Source organism: Amblyomma americanum, chromosome 7, assembly GCF_052857255.1.
Source record: "Amblyomma americanum isolate KBUSLIRL-KWMA chromosome 7, ASM5285725v1, whole genome shotgun sequence".
Taxonomy (NCBI): domain Eukaryota; kingdom Metazoa; phylum Arthropoda; class Arachnida; order Ixodida; family Ixodidae; genus Amblyomma; species Amblyomma americanum.
Window position 1 is genome coordinate 66,776,631 of NC_135503.1, and position 24,859 is coordinate 66,801,489.

At 46.7% G+C, this 24,859-nt stretch overlaps 2 protein-coding genes across 14 annotated transcripts in view; one reads left to right on the top strand and one right to left on the bottom strand.

The window, feature by feature from the left end:
• Positions 1–6,442: 6,442 nt before the first annotated feature.
• On the top strand, positions 6,443–8,437 carry LOC144097760 (endothelin-converting enzyme 1-like). The gene has a single exon (XM_077630398.1). The coding sequence runs from the start codon at positions 6,443–6,445 to the stop codon at positions 8,435–8,437; it is 1,995 nt and encodes a 664-aa protein (XP_077486524.1).
• Positions 8,438–18,836: 10,399 nt separating this feature from the next.
• LOC144099263 (cytochrome b5 reductase 4) overlaps positions 18,837–24,859 on the bottom strand; it is a 178,657-nt gene continuing 172,634 nt past the window's right edge. For all 13 annotated transcript variants that reach the window (XM_077632438.1, XM_077632434.1, XM_077632439.1 and 10 more), the window contains 2 exons: positions 24,198–24,284; positions 18,837–20,691 (listed from right to left, as the gene is read on the bottom strand). In XM_077632438.1, the coding sequence (XP_077488564.1) occupies positions 20,460–20,691; positions 24,198–24,284 (319 nt within the window). In that variant the 3' untranslated portion in view covers positions 18,837–20,459. The remainder of the gene's footprint in view (positions 20,692–24,197; positions 24,285–24,859) is intronic.

The window sequence follows — 24,859 nt, forward strand, 5'->3', positions numbered from 1 at the left end:
TTATCATATTCAGACTGGAGATAGAAAAAACGATAAGTGCAAGCACTGTGGGGAGAGAGGGACCCTCGACCACATAATCTGGGAATGCGCTAGCTCCCCAGGGGCTAAAGCAAACACAAATTGTAGAGAAGCCTGGGAAGCCCTGCTGCGGAGCGAGGTCTCTGCTCAACAGCAACAATCCATCCGCCTGGCGACAGAAGTCGCGAAGAGTCAAGACCTCTTTGCCTGCTTGTGATCGCGGAGGTCCCCGCCCCCGTCCTCTAGGCCTGCGTGCCGGGGTCGGGGAGTAGGGGGCCTCCTTATCTGGTGGAATATTAAAGTTGTTATCATCATCATCATGATCCGTCGATAAAACCGAAACCTAAACAGCATACAGAAGAAATCTAAATATATGAAAGGGAACACCTGGGAATCGGTAGCGCAGAGATGCAGGTCGAGCGCCCGCTTGTGACTGTTCAAACACTCGTGGCACGTCCTGTCGTGCTTTCGCGCGATCTGCTCTAGAATGAGGTGTGGCAGCTATGAACCGAAGAGTGCTTCTTGAGTGCATGCTCCGCTTTTGAAATTGGCAGCACTGCTCTTAATGCTCCTGAATATATAGGAGGGACTCCCAGTGGTGCTTGCGACGGGGCGTGCTCCCACTGTTTAGAACAGCCACAGGCGTGCGATTGCTCGCATTGCCACGGACTGGCGTGTTTCGAATTTCTTTGTTGTTGTTTCTTTTTCACTCGCCACCAGCTTCTACTTTTTGCGGACGTATCGGGATAACACAGTATTCCCCTGAGGCTGCACCGAACACCAGAAATAAAGTTGGCCGCTTAAGGACTTAAACGGTTCTATCAGGTAGCTCATCTCGGCTACATTACGACGAAGAAACTGAGCTACACAGCGATACAGCTTCCCACGGAAGAAGGCGGTTGAAGACCAGTGTGTGTTGCTGCGCCTTCGCACGCCAGTACGGTCGTATATATAGCTTAACTGACGCTCCGCCACTTGGTCGCGCGTCTTTTCACCAAACACTGCATGACGGTATACGCCCCAGCCGTGTTGCTATGCAGATACGCTGCTGCCAGCAGACCATTGTGAAGCTTACAAGCTCGCCAAGCACCATTTTTAGTTTTCTCAGCCATTTCTACATTTTTAGAACGGTCCTCTCATGCGATGTCGTGCTTGAAATAGTTATAGAGAAAGCGAGAAATAACTTTTACCAGGAATCTTCGTCGTGCATGGTTGTGTGCTAGAGGGCACCGAAGGCTTTTTTCTGCAGCCCAGCTCTTGTCTACTACCCGTGTCTGGACGGTGTGGTCCGAGCTGAGCAGCAGGTGAACGCAACTGAACTGTTTGTTGCGCTTGAAGCACAGTATTCTTAAGCATCGTGTTTTAACACACAGGAAGCCGCGATTTTTAATCCACGGGCATGTGAGAGCTTATCTCGTAAGAATGACCATTTCAGTTACGTCTAGCATTAACAGTGCGAGATTGAATAGTGGAACCACGCTGTTTTTTCAGGGCAAGCTATTTTTACATAATGGGTAGGACACATATACACACTACTCATTTTATCCATCTGCAACACGGCCATTAAAAAGCATGGTGAGAAGACAGCGCGTTGATACGGGACACAATTAAGAGAAGTAGGCACGACACCGGGTGCTTGTGTCAGTGCGTTATTTTCCGATGATATGTTTTTAGTGTCTTGCGGAGAGTACTGAAAATCTGCCAGCAGGTCAATGCCATTACCAGTATGGATAAGACAGTTAATGTAGGCGAGGATTTCTACAGAGATCTGTCAAGTATATAGCCCAAATAATCGGGACGCCAGAGACGGAGTCAAGTGTTAGGTAGGAATGGAACATCCTGGCTGTAACCAAAGATGAAGTAAAGAACTTTACAAGGCAATGCAAAGGTGTAGAGCAGCTGGTGATGACAGCGTTACAATAAAACTGCTTCGAATTCTTAACGTAAAAGCGCAAAAACACAAGGACACAGACTAAGGCAGACAACAAGAGCGAGACTGTGTCCCTGTGTTTTTGCGCTTTTACGTTCAGAATGGAAAACCAACTCGCCCAAATGCAGCCACTATCGAATTCTTGCCGCCTTGCAACGACCTGTTTTCTTGCAGTATTTTCGCTGCCAGCAGCTCATAGAAGAGGTCAGTTTCGCAGGCATAAATATATTTTCTGGTCTGTTCTCCTCCAAAATTTTGAGCAGCTGCGATTTGTGCCTGCAAGATCGCGCGAAGCGTCACTTTTTTCTCGCTACGGTTTTGAAAACGATGCCACGGCGTTGTTTGAAACTCAGCCGCCCGCTCGCTTCCGGGAAACTCCTTGGATCTCTTCCAGAGCAAAGGCCCGCTGAAATTAAGGAACCCCTTTCGAGCGTACGTCTGCAAACCACGAGCTGACGGCGGCGTCAGCATAAAGAAAAGTGGCTGCCCGAATTCGTTTCCTTGACGGGTCCGTCTCACAATGTGTCACTTCAGCTTGTATTAAGTCCTTGTATTTGCGGAATGATGCCAGCGTCGATGCACGGATTCTCTATACTCGTATGCCACGTCTTCCTTTCTACGGTCACTGAAAGCGCTGGCAATTTTCAACCTTTCGTGAAGGAATAAGTGTCGAGGCTTCGATGTTCCTGGACTGCGTATACATTCACTGCGGTGATTCCGATACTTTGTTACAAACGTGGCTCCAAAGGCTTCAAGGAACAGAGAAAATGACTAAAGCTACGCGCGCTTTACTCGGGTAGCCAGCATGCGAGAGCATGCACACGCGCAACGCATAGTGCCTACTCAATTCAGGGAGGAGAGAATTCCTGGCAAGCGTTCTCCGAGGTTTAACTCAACACCCAATTAAATGGATCGCTGCAAAACGGCCCGCTGGAGAAGCCGGCTTTCGGCGTGTTTGCGCTCGTTGTTCAATCTCGCCGGTAACCCATGCGACCGTTTCAAAGTTGGAGGCCGCACTGCGCAGCCCATAAGCGGAGAATCGGCGCTCAGGTTGGTGCACCAAGCTTGCCGTGCGTCTCAAGTCGCAGCGGTTCTGAACTGAGGACTCCTCTGATCAAGACAGAACAAAAGACGAGAACCTCAATTAAGTAGCGGCCAAAATCTAAATCTTCTTCCGGCCAATCAACGTTATTTCCTCCTGCTCCTGGAAGTGAATGAACGGTCGCAGCTACCATTCTCTCTCCAGAGAAATTGTTATAAAAGTATGCCCAGTAGTGCCCGATTTCATATTGCCTTTCTTTCTTTGTTGTCAATTCCTTTTTCTGCCGCAAAAGGCCCCATCGGCATTGTCGCTTAGCGCGCGGTTGCGTACTCACGTTACAGAAGAAGAAGAAGACTTTCACGCGCTGCACGCTCTTTGGATTCGGGCTGCAAGCAGCAACGACGGTTCTGAAGCTCTGACCCAACTCCCAGTGACAGTCATACTATTTCGCTGTACCCCTCTCGTTTGCCGAGCTGCTGTGGACATGCCTAAGAAGCGGAAAAGCGAAAAATCGGCCACCGGCGACAAGAAAGCCACTCGTCGCCATTCCCGATCGTCCAAGGTAGTTTCGCCCACCATGAGTCCTGACCCTACTGCCGTGAAGGGCGGTCCCTCCAGTCCACTGCCGACTACTGGCGATCTTGCATCTGACGGCACCAACGCCCGTGAGGAGCCTGCTGCTGAGTCGGGACAAGTACTCAAGCCGCACAGTGTTGACCAGCGATCGCAACGCGCTCCGGCCGCCGTAACCGGGCTAAGCCTCCGCTCGCCGGATGAGCCGACGGCAATGGCGAGCCGTCCTGACCACCCTGAGCCAGAAGCACCAGCATCTGAAGAGACACTGGACGCGCAAAAGGGAAGCGAGAATTCACCACCTGTCGCACTGGGAGCAGAGGCGCAAAAGGCACCCGCACCAGTCCTGGCCAGCGAACTTCTAGTGGGTGAGCAAGACAAGCCAACTGCTCCCGACCCCGTGACAGCAGGACCTCCGGGGTGCCTGTCCGAAGCTGCAGCTGCAGGCGTTTCGGTCATGCCTCAGGGGCGAATAATAGCGCAAGGCCCCTGTACTTCCACGGTGCCGCCTCCGCTTGCCACCGCAGGCAGCTTCTCCGCGGAGCGACCACAGCCATTCAACCAGGGCAACACTGAGCGAAACGCTACGGTGCGTGCCTCATCCGGTGCCACATCCGGTGCCACGTCCGGTGCAACATCCGGTGTAACGTCTGGTGCCACGTCCGGTGCTATGTCCCCTTCCGTACCTGCGGTGGTCGAGGCAAGAAGCAAGACGCAATGTGTTGCTCAGAACGCCTTGACTTCTGCCTCGAGGCCTACTATGACGGTAATGCGTGCCTGCTTCGAATCATTTCAGTAGATGGGTTTATTTAGCAGCGAATCATGAAAGCACTAAATAGTTCAAACGCTAAAACAGCTGGATTCTGCCGCACGCGCGCTTCATCATCTCCTGCGGTTCGACAGTGCAAACTGATAACTTAAATGTAGCACATATATTTATAGCGCTACCAATAATTTACTTAAATCGTTCATTTCAACCTCTTATATAAAACCAATTCTATCGGCAGACTAAGAATTAACACGTCGAAAAATATAGCGATGGAGTTTTTCAAGCGCGGTTCTTTTGAAAAACGACAGGAGACGCACTGTACCGGACGTCCTGATTTGTTAAAACATACCTCTTGAGAGGTTTCGCTTTCACAGAAGTTTGAAAATTTATCTGGTTACTCCTAATACCTTATGTACTCAATCGTGAGTGAAAAATTGGTGGACGCTTAAGCATCGCCTTGTAAGAGTGGAATGCGACAGCGTATTGCAGCGCTGCCAGGGAGTCGACGGAACGCCATCGCCCGTTCGGCGCAACGCCTTGCCCGTTGAAAATACCTTTTAACGCAATTTTCATTTTTGATTTGTTTCAATTACTTGAACAATTGCACATTATCATCAAGTATTGACTTTTTCGTTCTGAGCATCTGGACACTTTTGAAACCCCTTTTCCAAATTTTACATTTCTTTAATTAATCTATTAATTACGATAATTTTAATAACTCGTCATTGCCTATCACACACCAATCAATCACAAGAACCGCAAATTACTATGATACGATCTTTTTTTAATGCAGCCTCCATTATTTCTGACACGCGGTACCGACTACTACTAGGCCGATGGCTTTTCGACCGAACGGGCTGTGTACTCAATCACGGGTCTTTCGAAAAATGACAGGAGACGCAATATATCAGACGTTCCGATCTGTCGTTAAGACATACCTAGTGGCAAAATCTCTTCATAGGCTTCGCTTTCATAGAAATTAGGAAAACTGAAGGCGCGTGGACCGCTCAAAAGCAAACACCTTTGCCCTAAGCTTAATTCGGGCATCATGAGAAATCAACGCTCCATAGCGCCAGCCACTCGTAGTTTTGACGCGCGAACAGTTCTAGTACAGCGACTCATGTGCCGCAATGATTCTCGAAATGCTGTCAGTATAACTGAGCCACGGTGATAGGTCCCATCGCGCATCGTGCTCATTTGACTGCAGATCACGAAAAGTGCTCCCGAAGTTACTTTCCTTTTCACTTCCACGCTAAAGTGTAAGCCGCCCGAGGTTTGGGAGCTCTCTAAATATGAGCCCAAATGAAGCCAAATACTCGCAATTAGGTATTTATGCTCTGCGAGCAGGCGTAGAGTTGTGTTTATAGTGCGTTCGCAAGATGAACAGGCAGAAACACCTCAACGATGTATGTGTGCCACCGGACATTTTGTGGTCGTAGTACAACTGTCGTAGCATTAGCAAACAACTCAGCTAAGACAGTGCCTGCCTTACTGGTACTCATTTTATGCGCTTAGCCAGAGGTCATTTCAGTGCCAGTTACGATTTGTTCAAGCAGCTATATTCTCGGGTGAGGTGACACGGTTTCAAAAGGGTCCATTGCACTGTCCACTTAGGGACGGACACCTTGGCAACCAAATATGCCGCACTGACAGACGCCAATGCCTTCAGGCAACTGCTTTCTTTCGGCCTCCACAGCATTAAGGAGGCCTATGGTAGAGAAATTGGCCTTATGCTACCAGTGTCAGGGGGACTTTTCACCCCACTTAGTCGGTAACTCCTACCCTCTTTCCGACTTGCAGCGGTGTGACCTAGAGATGAACTGTTATTTCGTCTAATGGATCCTCATCTTCCACATCCCACAACCTCTGCCTCAAAACAATTCATTTATTCATTCATATAAGCACGATATATTCGGCCCTAGGATCACCGAAATAGCAAAGTGTCTCAACGTGCACGAGGCGTAGAAATTTGATACGCCTCTAGAAAATGTGAATTGGTAACATTTAATCAAGATCAATAATGCTCTCACGACCTTCCCACCTCCAGGGAAGGACAACTGTGAAGCTATCCGGAATGAGAAACGACAAGGCACCGAAAAAGAAAGTTGCGATGGCCGTCGCTGCTGCTCTGGTTGTCGCTGCGATCATCACTTTTGCGCTTCTGGCGGCATCACATCGGGCTCCCGTGATCGATGAGGATTACTGTACCTCGGATGAGTGCGCATTTCACGTGAACATGCTCACTGCCCGACTCGACAACAGCATCGACCCCTGCGAGGATTTCTCAGCGTACGTTTGCTCGTCGTGGTCGCGATCGGCTGACTACAGCGAGTTCGCCAAGTCACCCATAGACCACATGCTGTTCTCCCGCTTCAGCCGTTTTAAGAGCATGCTCGAAGAAGGGACGAGAAAGCTCCCGGCAGGAGAAAAAGCGCGCGCAATGTATGATGTCTGCATGAGCACCGACGTTGATGACAAAGGGAACATCGAAAACTTGCTACCTCTCATGCAGGCAGTCGGTCTCAGCTGGCCGGAGCAACGCGCACACAATAGGAGCGCTCTGGGCGTGTCGCTTGCGCTGTCGTACAAATGGCAGTTGCCGCTCTGGGTGTCGCTTGAAGTACCGATCTCGAGGAACAACACGAAATGGCGCTTGCATATCAAACCCGGCGACCACGTGCCTTTACTCTGGAACCAGTACGAGAGCGTAAGAGGTGGTGGCGTCTACTTGGAGTACTGGCGTGGATTCTACTCGGCTTTTCGCACCAATTTCACGCGGCCTCTGGATGAAAGCTCGATTGAAGCGATTGCTGACACGGAGGGTGACATCGTAGGACGTCTCTGGAACTCGTACTCCTCCCGGAAAAGAAATCCGGCCGTGGTTCCAGTTGGCAAGATCGGGGACTTTACCCCTCCCCTCTCTTCCTCAACATGGTTGGATCAGTTTAATCTGGAGCTGGAATTGAGACCACGCGTACTTGAGGACCACGAAGTCATCACACGTGACACCGGGTTTCTAGCAACAATGGGAGCCCTTTTCGCCAACTACACCAACGAGGAGCTTCTCGGTCAACTGGCTTGGTCCTTCGTCCAGTTCTGCGCGCCGGCCGTCGACCGACAGCTCCACCTGGTGCGATACGGCGACCCTTGGAAAGCCAAACTTTACAAGCCCATCTTCTGCGCCTTCCGTGTGGAATTGTCTTTCAAAATGCTCATCTTTGCGCTGGATTTCGTCTCCCACCTGACTGAAGAGGACCAACTGATTGTAAACGAAGGCTTCAGCAGCCTGATCTCGGCAACGCTAGCGATGGTGAACAATTCCGCATGGCTGGATGAAGAGAGTAGAAAGCTTGCTGCAAACAAACTCGCATCCATACAGACGCTGCTATGGCCTGCACCGCGCTGGCTAAGCAATGAAGCGCTGGATGCGCTGTACAGTGCACACCCAAGTAAGGAAGAAACGTTTGGCGACTTCTGGATCAAGGCTCATTTTGCCGCGGCGAAACAAAACAGGACATATGACTTCGAGGCTGCACATGGCCTGCCAAAGAATATTGGACCGCCTGACTTTGAGTACGATTATGTTCTCAACAATATAGAAGTGCCAATTGGTATAGTCAACAGGCCTCTGTACTACAGGCGTGGAACAAAGGCAATGTTTTACGGGGGCCTTGGATTCGAGATGGCTTTGGAAATTGTCTGCGCACTGGACAAAATGGGAATCCGCTGGACTAAGGATGCGCAGAAGGTGACCTCTATACTCTCGGAAGCCACGATGCAAATTTTCGATGCCAAGGACCGCTGCCTGAAGGACGAAGGCATCGAGACCATATTTCCTGAAATACCGGCACTGGAAATTGCCTACTCTGCAATGGTGCATGCTATTCAGATCGACAAAAATTCTCTGCAGGTCCGAGGGTTGTCCGAAGAAAAAGTGTTCTTTATGACCATATGCTACATGGCGTGCACATCGCCGACCGGCCACGATCTCCCTGGTGCTAACTGCAACAAGATTGTGCGCAACTCGCCAGTTTTCCAGAGAACCTTCAATTGCCCAAGTGATTCGAAAATGAACCCAGCGAAAAAATGCTACTTTTTTGCCTGATGGCACGCATTCCAGGGGAACTATATCTTGGTGCAGCGTGCTTCAATTTCTTCGCCATATGAATATGTAACTGTGTTGGGTGTGGTAGTGCGTTTTCGACGTAGTGTGCGGTTGTTTCATTCTGATCGCGTTTCCCTCAAGACACCCTATAAATGTGCCTTCGTTTGATGATGTACTTATTGTTTTTTTTGTAGCTTTAATTTAGCACGTCTCAGTTTTCATGAACTTTGTTATAAGCGGGCATGTGTTCCGTTCTGAGGAGCGCGTCCAAGGATTCGGGAAAATTTTGTGTTATTAGTGGTGCATGCTAATTTTGCCTTCCTCTGAGTTGAACATGCCAATGGCGCATACTTAAGCATGGTGCAGTAGGAGCAGAAAACGGCTGTTTCCGCCGCAAGAACACTTTCAACTGAAAGCATTTTTGCGCAGCTCACTGCATTGCCTCTCCTGTGCTTGATTGCCGGTGTGCCATTTGATAGTTTTACTTTGTTGATTAGCTCAGATCAGTTCATGAATAACAAGGCAGTGTGCCTTATGGTTAGTTTTTCTCGCGCAAACTAAGAATATATTCTGCGCTGGGTCTGGTTAAATACGCACCATTCCCAATGTTCAGCATAGAAGGCCCCTGTGCATTCTCCGCATATGTACGATAGCCTAAAGTATGTGCACGCATGTGTACGTTTATATGCTTTTGTAATGCATGTAGTGGAATCTTTTAGAGCCAGTGTCTGCATCTCGCGCGTTTCTGCACTAAATTTAGTACTATGCTTTTTGTCAAATGCAGTCACGTCAATACACCATACCAATTTTCAACGTATTTGAGAAGTTCTGTGAAAAAAGTGGCTGTGGCTCAACTCGGCTCAGCTTTAGCTTTGGTTCATCTTTATTGTTTCAAGATTTCAGGGAGAGATAATTATGTGATGCATCATGTGCCACAAGTGCCGCGGCGGACGTGAATGCCAAGCGCAAGAACGAATCACGTGACAATCGCATGCCACAACTGGCGAAGAGGAGCGGCCGAGCAGCAGCCAGAGCATCGGCGGACGGGACCAGTGTCTAGGTGGCTTTGACGTGACTGCTTGGCGCGGAGCTGTGGTGACGAAGGTGAAGATCGAGGCACCTGCCAAGCGCGATTTTCCGCGCCTCCCGTTAGAGGTCAAATCTAAGAGCCAGATGACCTTCAGGCTCAGCATTGGAGGAGTAGAGCTTTTCGCTCTAAAAACATCTCGTACTAGCTTGCTCCTACACCACTTGAAACTATACGCGCACGTCAGATGGCGCAGCTGAACATTTTAAGCAGCGTTGCCCTGTTCTCGATGTTAATCTGTGAAAACTGCTCATGTGGGTTGTGGGGACCTGCCCTGCAGCCCCCTGAGTTTGCTTTCCCGCGAGGCACCGTGCAGCGGCGGTCTCCCCTCGAGGCTGAGCGGATTCCCTTGTCAGTTACATTAACTGGCAAGAGAGGGCGCCAGCGTCGCTGCGCGGGAGACTGCTGAAGCCTGCCCGCGGGAGATGGGGTCTCTTGGGCCGGGATAATCGCCGCGATCGGACGCGTCGCTCGCGGCTCCGCTCTTCGCCGGCGGGGCGAAGAAGCGACGGGGAGACAGGCTCCCGTACTCGTCCCGTCCGGCCTGCGGAGTTTATATCCCTTGCCCTAGCGCGGGCGAACATTCGCTCGGAACCTTGCTGGTGAGTCGGACGACCTTGATTCATTAGCGTACCTTGTTGCTAGCTGGCGTTATTGTTTCTGTAGCAATAAATGCCTGTTTGTGTCAGCCAATGTGTCGTTCCTTTGTTCCCCCAGAGCAAGGCCCGCCGTGGTCGGCGTGCGCTCGGTAGCGTACGCGATCACGGGGTGGGGTCCGGGCGGCTTTGAACCGTGTCAGCCGCGATTGAGTGGGGAGAAAGTACTTATCTCCCCATGTCAACCCATAAAGCGGGGAGGGAGCGCAACAAAACCATTTAAACCTGTGGTGCGGCCTCCGCGACTCGCCGGTGTGATTTCGCCTTTCATTTCTGGCTTTGGGAGAGGGGGGGTTAATTTTTTTAACCGCCTAACACGGTGTAAGAATAACATACTGCTAGCGGCGTACACAGATATGGTTAGAAAACAGCATACATCGGTGCTGTCTGTGTACCATAACCGCATGCACGCTTAAGTACGTTAAACGCAGGCACATTCCCATTTTCAGTTGAGCGTACGCACCCATACACGCAACGAAAAGCCCCCCTAGTGGCGCCATCTGCTCGTAAGGACAGGAACCAGTACTGTCAACAAATCGACGCTCCTCTTGAGCTTAGTAGCGGCGAAATCGTCACACTAAATAATAAAAGAAATAAAGCAAATTTATTACTATACGCATACCTAGAGGTGAGGTGACACGAAGCGAAGGACCGATCGGTCCCATTTACGGCCAGTGAACGCGCTGAAAAAGGCACGACGAATTCATTCCGAGGCTTGATGTCCTGCTACAGTGAACTAAAAGAGGGATAGTGTGCTCACCGGCCAGTCTGGAGTGAAGCCGCCGCTGTCGCAAAACGGCGGCGGCGCTGCTATCATGTTCACTGTAGAAAGGCAGAGAAAGCGGTCCAAGCGTATGCGGGATAAAATGCCGTGTTAGTGCCAAAAGCCTGCGCGGAGTAAACTAGCTTGCATCATGTGTTGTTCAACATTAGCGGACGAAGGTCTAATAAAATCTTCATCCGCGCGAACACAAGGCAAGTCAAGCGCGTAGAGTGCAGACCGGCCGCGACTTCGCGATCCCAAGAACTCATAAGCTCAAACTGCGGACTCGACGCTCAGCATCATCCTACCAGCGCAACTTAAAGCAAATGCTTTGAGCCATCGGTTCAGCTACGGCTACGGCGTATCGTTTAATTTATTCCCAATTTTAAAGTAGACAAAGATCGCTTCAGATCAATGCTTATGGTGGCTGTGAAACTTCCCACATTCTTGCAGTTAATTTCGTGACTTGCTCATTCCTTTTGAATTGCCTGTACTTACCCATCGCTTTGAACTTGTATGCAGTAACTCTTCTGCCATAGCATCGCCCAAAGGTTTTCAGCAGATGTGAAGTGAAACAGTACACGAATCCCTTCATCTTCAAATGGTGCAAATTTATTTACATCGTTTGAGACAAGCTCACAGGGAAAGAAACTGTGGCAGTGGTTCAGCTATGGCTAAACTTCAAGTGCTTGGCCCGTTCCCGTCTGCTAGGCCTTTCAGTGTTCACTCCTTTCACAAAAAAGTAAGCCTGACTACAATGTAAAACTTTATAATTTGCTCAGGTAGATATTCTATGTGAAGATGGCAACCAATCTCTTTGCACAGCCTTGCTCTGACCACGTCCAGCGCATCAAAGATGCTCTCTGAATGGAGATGGCTTTGGCTGAAGCATTCTGTAAAAAGGTTCTCAAGCTTCAGCACAAATTCGAACAGCTGTGCCGAAGGCTGGATGAGTCCACCCTTGTCGCAGTACTTTGTGTCCCTTGCAAGTTGAAAGCTGTCATCAGTGGCTGGCATAGTTAGGAGGCGAATGCAGCTTTCACATTTCGCCTTTAAGACACATTTTTGTGCTACATGGTCCGCAATGTGAAAGACCAGTCATGAGTCACTCTTGACTACATGCTGATATCATGACATGCTCTGGCCTTATCAACCGGCAATTTCACTGTAGTTCCTGCTGGCATGCGACGTTCAGATACATCAGTGGCGTCTTTATCTTCCACATCAAGCAAGGAGGCCAATATAGAATCTTCACAGTTTCCGTGAGATATGCATTTCACCAAGCCATAAAATTAAAAATTGCGCAGGTGTCGGATGCTCACTGCTGCCAGATGATTGTCTTATGAAGCCAAAAAGGCTCTCTAATGGGTCTTGGCACAGCTTAGATGTCATGAAGTACTTATATTTCAGCTTTTCTGTGAGAGAGAGCCTGTGAGGTAGGTCAGCAATTCTAGAGTGCTTGAAATCGTTACACGAAGACCAGTAGTGGTAGAGCTGCTCATGATCCCACCGTTGCCCTTAGTACGATCTTCCCATTTATCAATGAATATCAAAAATGCTTTCAGCAGAGCAACTTGAGACGAGCTTGGCCACAGGGCTTCTGCTGGAAAGTGCGAGGTCATTGCTTGGATCAGCTGGTGGATTTTCCTGCAACAGAAAACAAGTATTACATCAGATGTCAGAATAAGAGTTACTAGGGTAGTACGACTCAGGCCTCTTAAAAGCACTGTTTCAACTTGAGGTGGCACCATTATGTAGGCCTTGTATCTATTCTCAACAAAAAAGGTTAAATGTTCTTCCTGCCAAATAGGAACTTAAAACAGCAGAATATACCTGTTATCGGAAAAATCAATCACACTTACTTGAAAAAGACTTGAGTAGCAGATATGCTACCACATTATCCTCCAAATATGTCTTATAAAGATGAAGTTTTGAAGCACCTTCACACCGAACAGCTGGAAGGTGTAGGTGACCCTCATTTTCTCAAAGTTGTTTGGCTGCAGATGGTGTGTTGTAATTCCTGGCATCACCTTCAATGTCACATTATTACAATCGATTTTGAAGGCTTGCTTCACGTGATACAAGGAGACCTAGAAACAGAGATTAATGAAAATACACAAGTGCGTCAATCATGAGTACTCCTTCAAGGTCTCATGCGTTGCTATAACACCAGTACAAAAAGAGAATAGTGAAATTTAACTTACGTGACCATCAGGAGTGTTGAGTAACCCTTCAGAAGAAAGTTCTACAGACACTTGATCAGAAGGGGGAAATCTGATACAAAGAATAGCCTTTTTGAATTGTCCACAGTATGCCACACTTTGCATTTATGGAGGGTGCACTGCCCTGTATTCCCATTATGCTCCACATTGTCCTATTCCAACTTGCCTCATCACAAGTTACAAAATCGACAAAGAGCCCACTGTCCTCAGCCAGTATTGCGGCTTCGGTGATCACTTGAGCAAGTATTTTACCTTTCAAGATGTTCCTGGTTGCAAAACAGCCAATCAATTGGTTCCATTTGTCGACAAATGGCACGAAAAGAGAAAGCATGCCATGGTCAGAAGGCAAATGCTGCTGGTCAGCCGATGTATATCTTCCAAAATCAACAAATCCTTCAATAATACCGGCTTTCTTGATAGATAAATGCAGAGACAGCTTTACTTCATCAATTATCAAGCCCCCATGCCTCTTGTATGGGTAAATGCCAGCAGTCGTGTCCTTTAGCTGCCTCAAAATGGTGCTATTGCAACCGAATGATGATCAGTAGGGGACCATGTGGCGCATTAGAGTGGATTTGCTCAGAAAACACAGGGTGTTGTTTTTCCTTAGGTGCTCGTACAGCCTTGGACTTCACATTTCATCATTATGCATTCGAACAGCCCCTTTTTACTGTATCAAGCACCTTTCGCCTTTACCTTTGCAGCTGCAAAACATTGCCTGCCAGCTTTCTGCTCTCTAAGTGGAAGATTTGATATTTGTTGCTCTAGAGCATCCTCTTTTAAAGAAGCAGCCTTCTTCTGTATTTCTGAAAGGCTTGATGTTGAGCGTTGCAAACGGTCTACTAGTCGGCGCTTCTTGAATGTGAATTGAAATATATCATCACCTACTACTGGAACGGTGGTAAGGCAGCTTCTGCTGAAGTAGACCTCATCACGGGTGACAGCGTGGTCTTTAATATTCTGAATCTAGTAATCTTCTAAATAGTCGTTACAATGCAACGTGCCACGACAGACATGAAGAACAACTAGTTCTGTCAGAATGTTTTGAGCTTCCGCTTGTGAATTCACATTCCTTTCCTTGAGTAAAATGCCCCTCAAATACACCTTGCTATACAGCACTGAGGAAAACGGGACGAAAAATGACAACTTTTTCCAAAACCACTTCATTCCTTGCGTTTAGGACAGATGTGCAGTAAAACGTTGCGTTTTACTGCTTTCTATGTTTTCTTGTTGCAGCGACATGAAAAAACAAGCAAGGGTGTCGAATGGCACAGCATCAGAGAGAATCTGTTCTGCCAGTTCCGTCATCCAAGTACATCAGTGGTAGCAACATTCACAACGTCCACACCTCCGGTATCTTGGCGACAGCTATCACATGCTGCTTTGGATGTGGACCTTTTTTCGTCTCCATCTGACCGTTTTCTCTTCTTGGACTGTCTCTGCTGTGGCATTTTTTTTTACAGGTATTTCGGCAAGTTGGGCAAGAGGGTCGGAATGGCATCAGGTGTTAAAGCTGGCTTGCCACGAGGAATAAGAACCTCTTCCCCTTGCACAACGTGGACATAATCGCGGATGACGAAGCGCGTCTCGAAGTGTAGCTCACACACAGCAGAACTGTCGTCAAGCTTTTTGTCCGAGCGACGGAGGTTTCTTTCCCACTGCTCCCTCAAAGCAGCTTCCTTCGGCACGTTGAAGAGGGCTACCTTCGGGCCACCTTTCTTGTAAGCACACTCTTGCAAACTAGGCAGGATGCTACAGCCTCATCTTGCAGGTTCGTGGGAAATGAAATAATGCTCTAAGCACGCCACTGAATCTTCCAAAGCAAGCACAACACCTACAAAACACAACCACAACCAGAAAACAGCTTCCAAGCGCGTCACCGCACCTACTTCTGCTGTGGTGACTACAGTGTTGTAGGGTGCCTCTATGCCAACGCCGCCGTTCAGGGTGGTGCCATCCTTTGACCGCACACACACCACCTCTTTCTCGCTGCGACGCCATTTTGAATCACAGCGGGCGGGCACAGTTGCTCGGTGCGATCAGCTGTGCTTGTGTTGTTCGAGGCACATTTGCTGCGGATGACTCGCTGGTGGCTGTACTTGTCTGATAGTGTTCGACCGCATGACTGACGAGCTTAGCAAGTCCACGAAGCCGTGATGACTGGCTGTTGTATGCCAATGTGCTCCGGGTCAACGCGTAAAGGCCTGCATTGTTTTCGCTTCCCCCGGGACTCAGAGCAGCAATGAAGCTCTGTGTCTAGGTAGCAGTTATTTTTCCAAAAGCTTAAGCCATCCCCACCCAATTTTGCAGGCAAAATAGGAATTGCACGCATAGGCATCGTTAAAGATTGCAGTTTTTTTTTAAACTAAACCATTTCTAGTCGATTCGTTTTCTCAAAGCATGACTTTTCAAAGTCGATTACATTTATTTCAGTTTTAAAATTTTAAGGAAATAATTACTGGTGTTATTTAATGACCTCGAAACACTTTTTTGTGAAGGTTTATATGGATGGTTTCTTAATGAGTACAGATGTGCTTGAATAAAACAAATACAATGAAAAAATATATGCGGAAATGGGTTTCACAAACTGAGGAAATGCAGCAGAGCAACTGGTGCGCATGTTCATGGCTCAAGTGAAGTCAGCATATGAGCGCACGCAAGAGCAACAGTTGGGTGCTTGTGCGCCTGTCTGAAAAATAAAACGAGTGAAAAACTTCCAGTAATCATTTACTCCATCGCCAACAAGGGGAAATTAGTTTTCGTGAGCCTCGAGAAAGAAAACGCAGGAGGAGTGGCAATATTTGTTAACGGTGGCATCGCTTTTATACACTAGCGCCCACCTGTAAACACATGTAATTGCACCCCTGTGAGCAATAAACAGGCGAGCCAATCGCGGTTACACTTTGAAAGATTAAAAAGCAGACAGAAATCAGTCTTTGCGAGAACAAAATATGGAAACAGCCCGCACGATGAAAGCGAAACCCAACCACAGCGCGTGAGCGGCTGATCACGTGCGGCTGTTATCAAAGTGCCGGACTTGAAAAACCAAAAAGCACGTAGAAAAAGAAAGAAAACAATTTCTTCCACTCACACAGAGCGGAAACACTGGCAGGGCAACAGATCTTTAAAATAATAGCGCGTTTTCAAACCAACAGACGGCACACTAAATTTTCAACTTCGACCATTCGGGGCACTAAAATTAAGTCGTAGAATTACGTCTTCGACCCTCGGATGTTAAAATGGCTATTATAGGTAAAAAGATACGCATTGCGATACTGATGAAAAAGAATGTTCAAGTCAAAGCACTCTGAAGCGCGCCGAGAGCATGAACGGCACAGTTACGAACGCTAGCGCAGCTGATCCCGTGTGATTCAATATGGCGGCACCGTTGAGGTTGTCTGCCCCTTGAACGGCGGCGCTGACATCGAGGCACCCTACAGTGTTCGGAACGGCGGCACCTAGTGGACAAGCGGGCAACTAAAAATTGTCGACACCGGCGGCTTCATCTCGGCCTATGGAGACGCAGCGCCGTGAGAGCATTACACAATGTTCTAGTTCACTGCAGTTCTGCTTCGAAGGGCGCCGCCATGTTTATCGCCATGGAATTTTTCCGGCGGCGGAAATCGGTCCCGGACCGATCGGCCTCGCCGCGCCGCTTTCCGCCCTGGTCGGCGTCAAAAACGGCTGAATCCACTTCGCTCGCCGGATTTTTGGACAAGCGTGAATGCGCCCAAAGTCTCAGAGTGCCACTGTGCAGACTCGGCAGGCAGCCAGCTATGAGTGGCACTCCACATGGCTTCTTTAGTGCGAGAGCATTATATGGCTCATGCGTACGAAAAGCCGCCATCGGAGCCCGCATAATGTGTCCACAGGAAGAGGTACCTCTCACGTGATGTAAATTAAATTAATTAATAAGAAAGTGCAGTGGCCTGCTTATAGGCTTGAATTGGCTCAGACTGTCACAAGCTGACAGAAGAGCTGAGAGAGGAATGAGAGAAGATGTGCAGTACAGGAAGCGACAGCGCTGGTTTGAGAAACAGATACCCGAAGCAAGCGAAGCAAAGGTAGATGAAATCCCAGTGATGGCATCATTGGTCGGCCTCAGTGTGGTGGCAATATTCTGACTGCATTCAAACCAAAATTTTGAGCAACCATTCGTGTGGAGCATTCGGGTGGCGTCACAGCATTTCTCTTTGCATATAGCCAACATGTTTTAGTCAAGTTGGAGGCTAGCTTGGGACAGGAGATGTGGAGATGCGAGCGTTACTGCCTCCTTTCCTTTCCTCAAAAACAAATTTTGTATTGTGACACAACAGTTCATGGTGTCTTAGTATATATTGGTGAGTATATCATAACCGGAAGTTGTCGAAGTGGTGTAGTAGTCAAACGCAACAGCAGCAACAAACGCAATGGTTATGCATTTCTCCACTGAAGCAGACTTCAGTGCCCTCGTAATTTTTTTTACCCTGGTCCTTGTGAACAGTGATGTTCTCTTTTATTTTCATCGAAAAAGAGGGAAAAAAATCGTTGTAGGCAATGACTGTCCCCTGAACTTCCCTCATACAGGTCCTTGTGAGCAGCGATGTTCTCAATTTTATTATTGTTTATCATCAGCAAGCCTTTCACCGAAAAAGAGGAAAAAAAAGAATTCTTCGTAGGCAATGACTGTCTCTAGAACTCTCCTCAGACAGAAGAGTGGGAACAGCCTAGCTCTCTCATTATTGGCGCGTTTTTGGGCCACAGTGCCACACTTTCCCATTCCGCTGCTCCGCTGATCAGTCACTTGTGCTAAAGCACTACAGACATCAAATTTTCGCTTTTGTGTTTTCTTCTTTCAAATGATGTGTAAGATATTTATGTGCATGAAGCACAAAGATAAAGTTAATATTCGTGTCGCGGCCCTAGATCAGTGTTGTGTCTTTTAACAGATACAGCTCTAAATGTGAAAGCAGCGCTTTGCACTTTCTCAGGACTGCTCACTGAATATTCGCACAGGCAGCAAATATTTGTAAAAATATTCAATTCGTACTCGCGGTTCTCTCACTATATGATTAATCTTATGATTTTAGGCACCTGTTGCTGCGTTCCGCGTTGTAGTCGGAGTAACATGGCACCTGTCAGGTGGCGTGTTATGCCACCTGCCATGGCGAGAGCGGAGGAATGGACAACCGGAAGGTGGCTGCCACGGGAAGATACCGGAGAGTGGCAAGCAGCGTAACACACCACCTACCAGTTAAGAGCTGTGCTCAAATTTTGCATTACCAGCTATCATAATCGTCTGTACATTTTTTAGCTAAACTGTTCTTATTTGATTCAGTTTAAAAAGTATTATTCACACACATCTACATGTTATACACATCCCCTTTTTTCTGGTTTTCTGTCATTCGTGGCGGAACAAGAGTGATATAGGCTGCGGCAGATGACATCAATGACACGCACGAAAAGAACTTCAAACAGTACAAATTTTGCCCCCCCCCCCCCCTTCCATCCTGCTAGGAATTGCACGCTTCAAAATCTCGATGGGCCCACAAGTGTTATTCTATGGAAGGTGGAAAACTTGGCTAATCATGTGCCAACATTTGGCAGGTATAGGGCACCTGAGCAATGTAAACAAGTGTCAAGCTTTGTCACCACTGAAACAGAACATTGGCTGTGCAGTAAGACACGTGGAAACAAAACAAACCAACAGACTCTCAAATATATTTTTGAAAGTGGTTCAACAGTGCGCATCAGACATTGTGAAGACCATAATCAGCAGCCTGGCTCAGTAAGTAGAAAATAAATTTGTTAGGAGCTATGAAGTATTGCAGCATATATTTTTTCTTGCATTACAACCTTATGACATGGAGCAGTAACTGGACTAGGAATTCTCTCTGGGACAAGCAGTGGCATTGACATGTGATGCCAAGAGTAAGGAATGCAGAAGGACATAAAAGCATCTGCTCAAACTGGCAAAATTTTCAAAACAATTTACATTACTAAACTGAGTTCATCTGATATAGAGCTGATACTTTCACATGAGGCATAAATCAGTCAATTTTGTTACCTTTAATAACAGACTCAGCTCAAGTTACTGAATTTGCTAGAATCAGTTTCAAATGCTGCAGTGCAAGGCATGTGACATTGTGCAACAATTTAATTCGTTTCATTATGAATGCATGGCACCAAAGCTTGCATGAATGCATGAAAGGTGCAAAATGCACAGGAATTGCACACCCAAACAGATTTGCAGGGAAGGAATGCATATTTTTTTTTGTTTATAAAATCCGACACTCAAGTGAATGCTATAAAAATACTGTTTAGCTAAACAGCAAATGCCCAACAACTTCGCCTTCACGCTAAGGTGTGATATGTACACCAATATGTACAATACTACACGTACAACTGAGTTACAAACAGATAACAACACAACTGCCTTTCGTGGTAATCATTTACAATGGAGTTTTTACAATGCCAATGCACTTCCCTAATGCCCACAAATATCCTTTTGGTCATTCTGCATAAGCCTGGAAATCATATTCTTGCTGGAACAGACTCAATAAAACAAATGCATCTCACTGAAGCGCGCTGACCTTTAGTTGCATATTCCACCTAAAGCTCACTTTTTGTGTCCCCGCAGAAGATTGCACTAACCAAAAAGCAAGACTTTCCAATTCTGAGTACACTCCGTCCACTGAATATGAAAGCTATATTTACCATCACTTGCAAACACTGCGCGACACTGAAGCACTGTAACGTGAAGCCATCTTGTCACATCATGAGACAGAACGACTCGTGATTACTGATAACAGCGGTCAGATAAAATACTTGATTTGACAAGAATGGCTCGAATTTTAATTTGTGAGCTGCCACTCCTGCACTAAACCCAGTGAAATAAGCACCACAAAAATAAATAAAGAAATGGAGACTAAGAAATTTCATTACCTGCACACCTGCTGCATTCATGGTCTCGCCACTTGCCCCATCAATTAACATAATGCCATAAAATATTCAAAATTTCAACTAGGTATGATGCACAGAGGTAATAAATCCAGCTAGCAGATAAAGCATTTTTTTCTAGTACTCAAGCAGGCCATCATAAGGCTCAGAATCTCCCTTCATGGCTATACGTGTTATTGGACGACACCAGCCTTTTGAAGCTCTTGCAGCGACAGCTTTCATGGCGCAACGTCGCGACCCGTTTAAAGAGGTGAGAATTTCATGCCCAGCATTGGCACATGAACAAGCACATGCAAGCAGGTAGGCCCAGTTCCTTTCTTCCCCAATCGCTTTCGCTGGCGGTTCCCGTCGACAGTCAACCAAGGAAGGCATGCACGGCACTAGCAGGGCACTGCAGGTCTTCCAGGCACTTGAGCGCGGCCTTGGTGAACGGCAGCGGACCACATGCACACACTAGCAAGGACTTTTCTTCTTCACACTGCTGGAAGTCTTCCGGCAGCAGGGGCTCGACCAGTTCGCTGCGCACTCGACCTCGAGCACCTTCCCAGGAGTCATCGGGCTCAGACAGGATGTGTTCCACGTGTAGCCTGCAAGCAGGAGCGTAGAGTGCTAACGTCAAACACTCCCTCACAGCTTGACACGGCTGAGGACTAAACCCTACGAAATTAGAGTGTCCGCACCAAAAGGACGCTCCCTCGCAGTTTAACAATGTTGAGGAACAAAGTCTCATAAAATTCATTTAAACAGCCTGAAGTTCGGTTTAAAGGGGGACACTGGAATAAGTCTGGATTAAGATTCCAGTGTGTCCACAAAATGCACATGCCGACACGTGGACACCTTCAATCAGCTGTCAATGCACATAACAAAAGCCATGCCTAAGGCGAACTAAGGTCACGTGTACTGTGCCCATTTGAGTGCAAGTAAATGGCTCAAAGACATGCTTATATTGTAAAAACAACCATAAGTGGCAGCTTAAGTTAGAAATACCAAGGCTTTTTCTGCATGCGACGGGAGAACCACCTGCTGTGGACCCTTTAACGAGGCAGAATTAAGGCAAAAGGCAGATCTTATAAAGATGTCGACTCCAATGTGCAAAAAGAAACCCTTTGTATAAACGGTGAATTAGAACCTGCTCCTAATACTATTATAACGAAAGGAACAGGATGCAACAGCATTATATGTCATGCCGAATTCATGGAATCGTTCCAATGCTGCTAGAAAAGCTCTCGCAAAGAGTGGCATTTTATGCGACTTTGCCATATCTAAGACAAACCCCACACACAGTGCTCTAGTTTCATGACTTTTGCACATTTGCCTTTCTTGCCGCACTAATTTTAGGCTCCTGGGCCTGCAGTGCAATTGTCTTCCTTTGATGTTGTCTACAATCAACACAAATGTGCCGTGCACTCACAAAATTAGTATGGAAAATAGTATGCTTTGCATTATGGTGGTGCCGAGCATGTGTGTGTGTAGATTGTATTTCTGCTCTGGGAAGCATACGATGAGTGCTTTGTGATCTGAGAAATGCATTGGCATGAAATTGAGAATCTTGTTGCGCAGTGTACCTGAGGGTTGCGTCCTGAGAGCATTAGTTCTCAGCTTGACCTATCACACATTCGCGGCTCTAGCCTCCCGCATATGTGTAGCATTCAGAGCAAGTTGCCCTGCCTCGGTTGCATCCGCAGCCCTTTCGCAATGCAAGTGATGTGCCATGCAGCTGCTGGCAGCTTCATCACAACCACGGATGTTGCTACTGCAGTCACTGCAGTTTTCACAGTGTCTTCATGTGAGGTGTTTCAAGATATCTGGCAGTGCCCTTTTTCGGTCCCCTGAACCCCACCTGATAAGGACAAAGTCAGTACGAAGAACGAGCTACGTGCAATGTGATAGCAGATGCTTGATGGCCACAACTACTGCTATGCAAAGGGTGGGTACCATGTCTTTGGCAGTTCGCACTCTAAAAATCGCACATCATCATCACTGAACACAAAGTTGCACTACTGGTGATGTCAGCCAGAGGTGCCATGGAAGATGGGGGGGGGTCAAAGAAGAAATTTTGGAGCGGATGCCTAAGTACTTGCACAGATAGTAATTCATTCCATGGACTAATAATCACTAGGTCCATTGTATGTGAAAATCTTTAGTGTCAAAGAGTACACGGTGTATGTTTTACCACTAGTACTTTTGTTTGCTATGAATATTTTTGCAACTTCCTTATTGTGCCTATTGTTAGTGCACCGATTTACAAAAAAATATCTGGCACTTTACAGGATCACTTTAATATACTCAACAGTACTTTTAGCTTTATTTCACTGACATGCTGTTTGGAAAATATCTCTTTCTTCTTGGAAATGCTCTCTAATGCACTGGTACTATATATACTGGCTCTGCACTGCATCAAGTGAATAGCCACTTAGACAAATTATAATGCATAAAAACTACAGGTTTGCAAATGTGTATCAAATTTTTCGCTGCAAAGCAAAAACTAATAATAAAAACTTGCGACGAATAGAATCATTCAAAGTATTTCGAATTTTAGTACAGGTAGTTCAAGCTAAAGGTAAATGCTTTTCCTTAAAACACAGCTATTCAAAAAGAGATATTGCAAAACAAATTTTATTTTCACGCAGTATCAGCATAATTTACTATCCTTGTAAGACCTACCAGACATTAAATAAGGGAGAGGGAGTCATGTTGTAAACTTTACCCTGAAGACTACATATACCCTGTTTAGAATTCTCTGAATACAATCGCATTCAGAGAAAAAAGGAAATCACAGTTTTACTTACAGCTCACATAACAAAGGAGGCACTGAATGCTGTCATGAAGCAATGTATGGTGACCGTGTAGATACTTCCTTACTGGAGGAGTGACATGAGCAGTCATTTGTCAGAAAAGACAAGGCGCAAGGAACTGCTGGCAAAATGCAACAAGACGGCTTGCAAAACGGGCACAGCAGAAACCTTTAGGAGGGCAGGAGACCCTCGAGATGCTTTTAGACAAAGCACCAGTTTTGAAATAGGCCACTCCTAACATACCGTTCATGACAACATGTAGCCTTCTTAGTTCTCGTGTATTAGGTAATTTCGTTGGACTGTAAGTCCCATAACGGACCAAAACGCTGTGAGAAACCAAAGGCGCAAAAACGAAGCCATGCCGTTGCACAGGTTGTTTCATACAACACTGCTAGCAATTTTAAAAAACAAGTTTTTTTAGTTGCAAGAGCGCTCTCTCTGGGACAGCATTGCCAGCTGTAGTGTGCATCAGAGTACAGCTAAGATGTGTTAACTAGCAGGCTGGTTAACCAACATTAAGTAGTCCAAGTTTTTTACTGTAAAAGTTGGCTCCTCATTTATTGAGAGGTTTGCTGCCCACCATAAAGAACACCCATTTCAGTTCTTAGATTTTCAAAATACCATTCTTGTCAGCGCTGCAGTGCAAGGAATTTTGGGGCCACAGACGGGTGAAAGCAAATCCATGTGCCCAGAGAGAGAGTGCTAACCATGCATACTACTAGCACCAGTCGCACAGTGGTCTCTATCCACTTGCTGCGCACACCCGAGCGCTACAAAACTAGCAAGTGACACCCGCTCTGTTGGTGTTTATACTTGTTGAAGTCGTTCCACAAACACGCAAAAAATACATGTTCCTAGAAGAATGTTCTGTCTTACAAACTGACTTTGCCATAGCTTTCGCTAGTCATGCTCACTAATGTATGGCAGTGTGCACTCATTACAAACCAGGAGAAGACAAAGAAGTTATAAGAACAAGAAAAAACTTTGAAAATTTAAAAGGCACTAGAGCAAGAGGCAGAAGATAGGCTTGAAAAGGAAAAAAGTGTTCAAAACAAGAATGATGGCCAGCAAACTTGGTAGCAGAATGGTTTGTGTGCTGGTACAAGTAAGTGGATTCTATAAAGTTTGTGAATGAGGGCAATGCCCGAACATAAAAAAAAATGAAAAATAGGCTCAAAATTCGGCATTGCGATGCAAGCCATGGCAGGAGACCCAACCCAACATGTTTCTCAGTGTTGGCGATGCTTGGGTAAAATCCTGGCTCATTCGATTCACTAATGAATGCAAAGCCAACTCACCGACTGTGGTCCTCTTGCAGTTGGTCAAGTTCGTCCTTCCAAATGATGTCTCTCACTGTCTTGTTAAATGTCATCAGCTTAACGTTCCTAAAGATAAAACAAGAAGAATGGTTATAATTTATGGATTATACTGCATAGTAATAGCTTCTGTGAAACACAACACAAAGTTTTAAAAGCCGAGTTTTTGATATAAAGATAGCTTCTGTGGCATACGGACCTCATAAAACAAGTGAGTCGTGGTAACGAGTACGCTAGTTAACTGTTCAGCTGTTGCAATTAGGAGACTGGCTACAATGAGAGGTTTGCAGCTGGTGATTAGTATTGTATATAGCCATATATGGTTATAGAATATTAAAAGGCAACTAGGCTTAGCGCTTTCGTTCAACAACTTTAGCAATCTATAGCACCACTTGAAAACCGTGTGGCTGTGGAACGCACACTGCAACGTCTATCAGTATATGTGTCACTGTGGCACATGTCATTAGACCTTCTCTACTCCAACTGTGCTGCGGTGCCTGCTGGATCTCGCTGCTCCTGCCAAGACAGGGCGAAGATGGTAATATGGCATGCTTGCTATGAAGTGACATACTGTATTTACTCCCACAATGAACACACCGCCTACTTTGGCTCTCAAAATGTACTACAGACAAGTTTTGAGACAC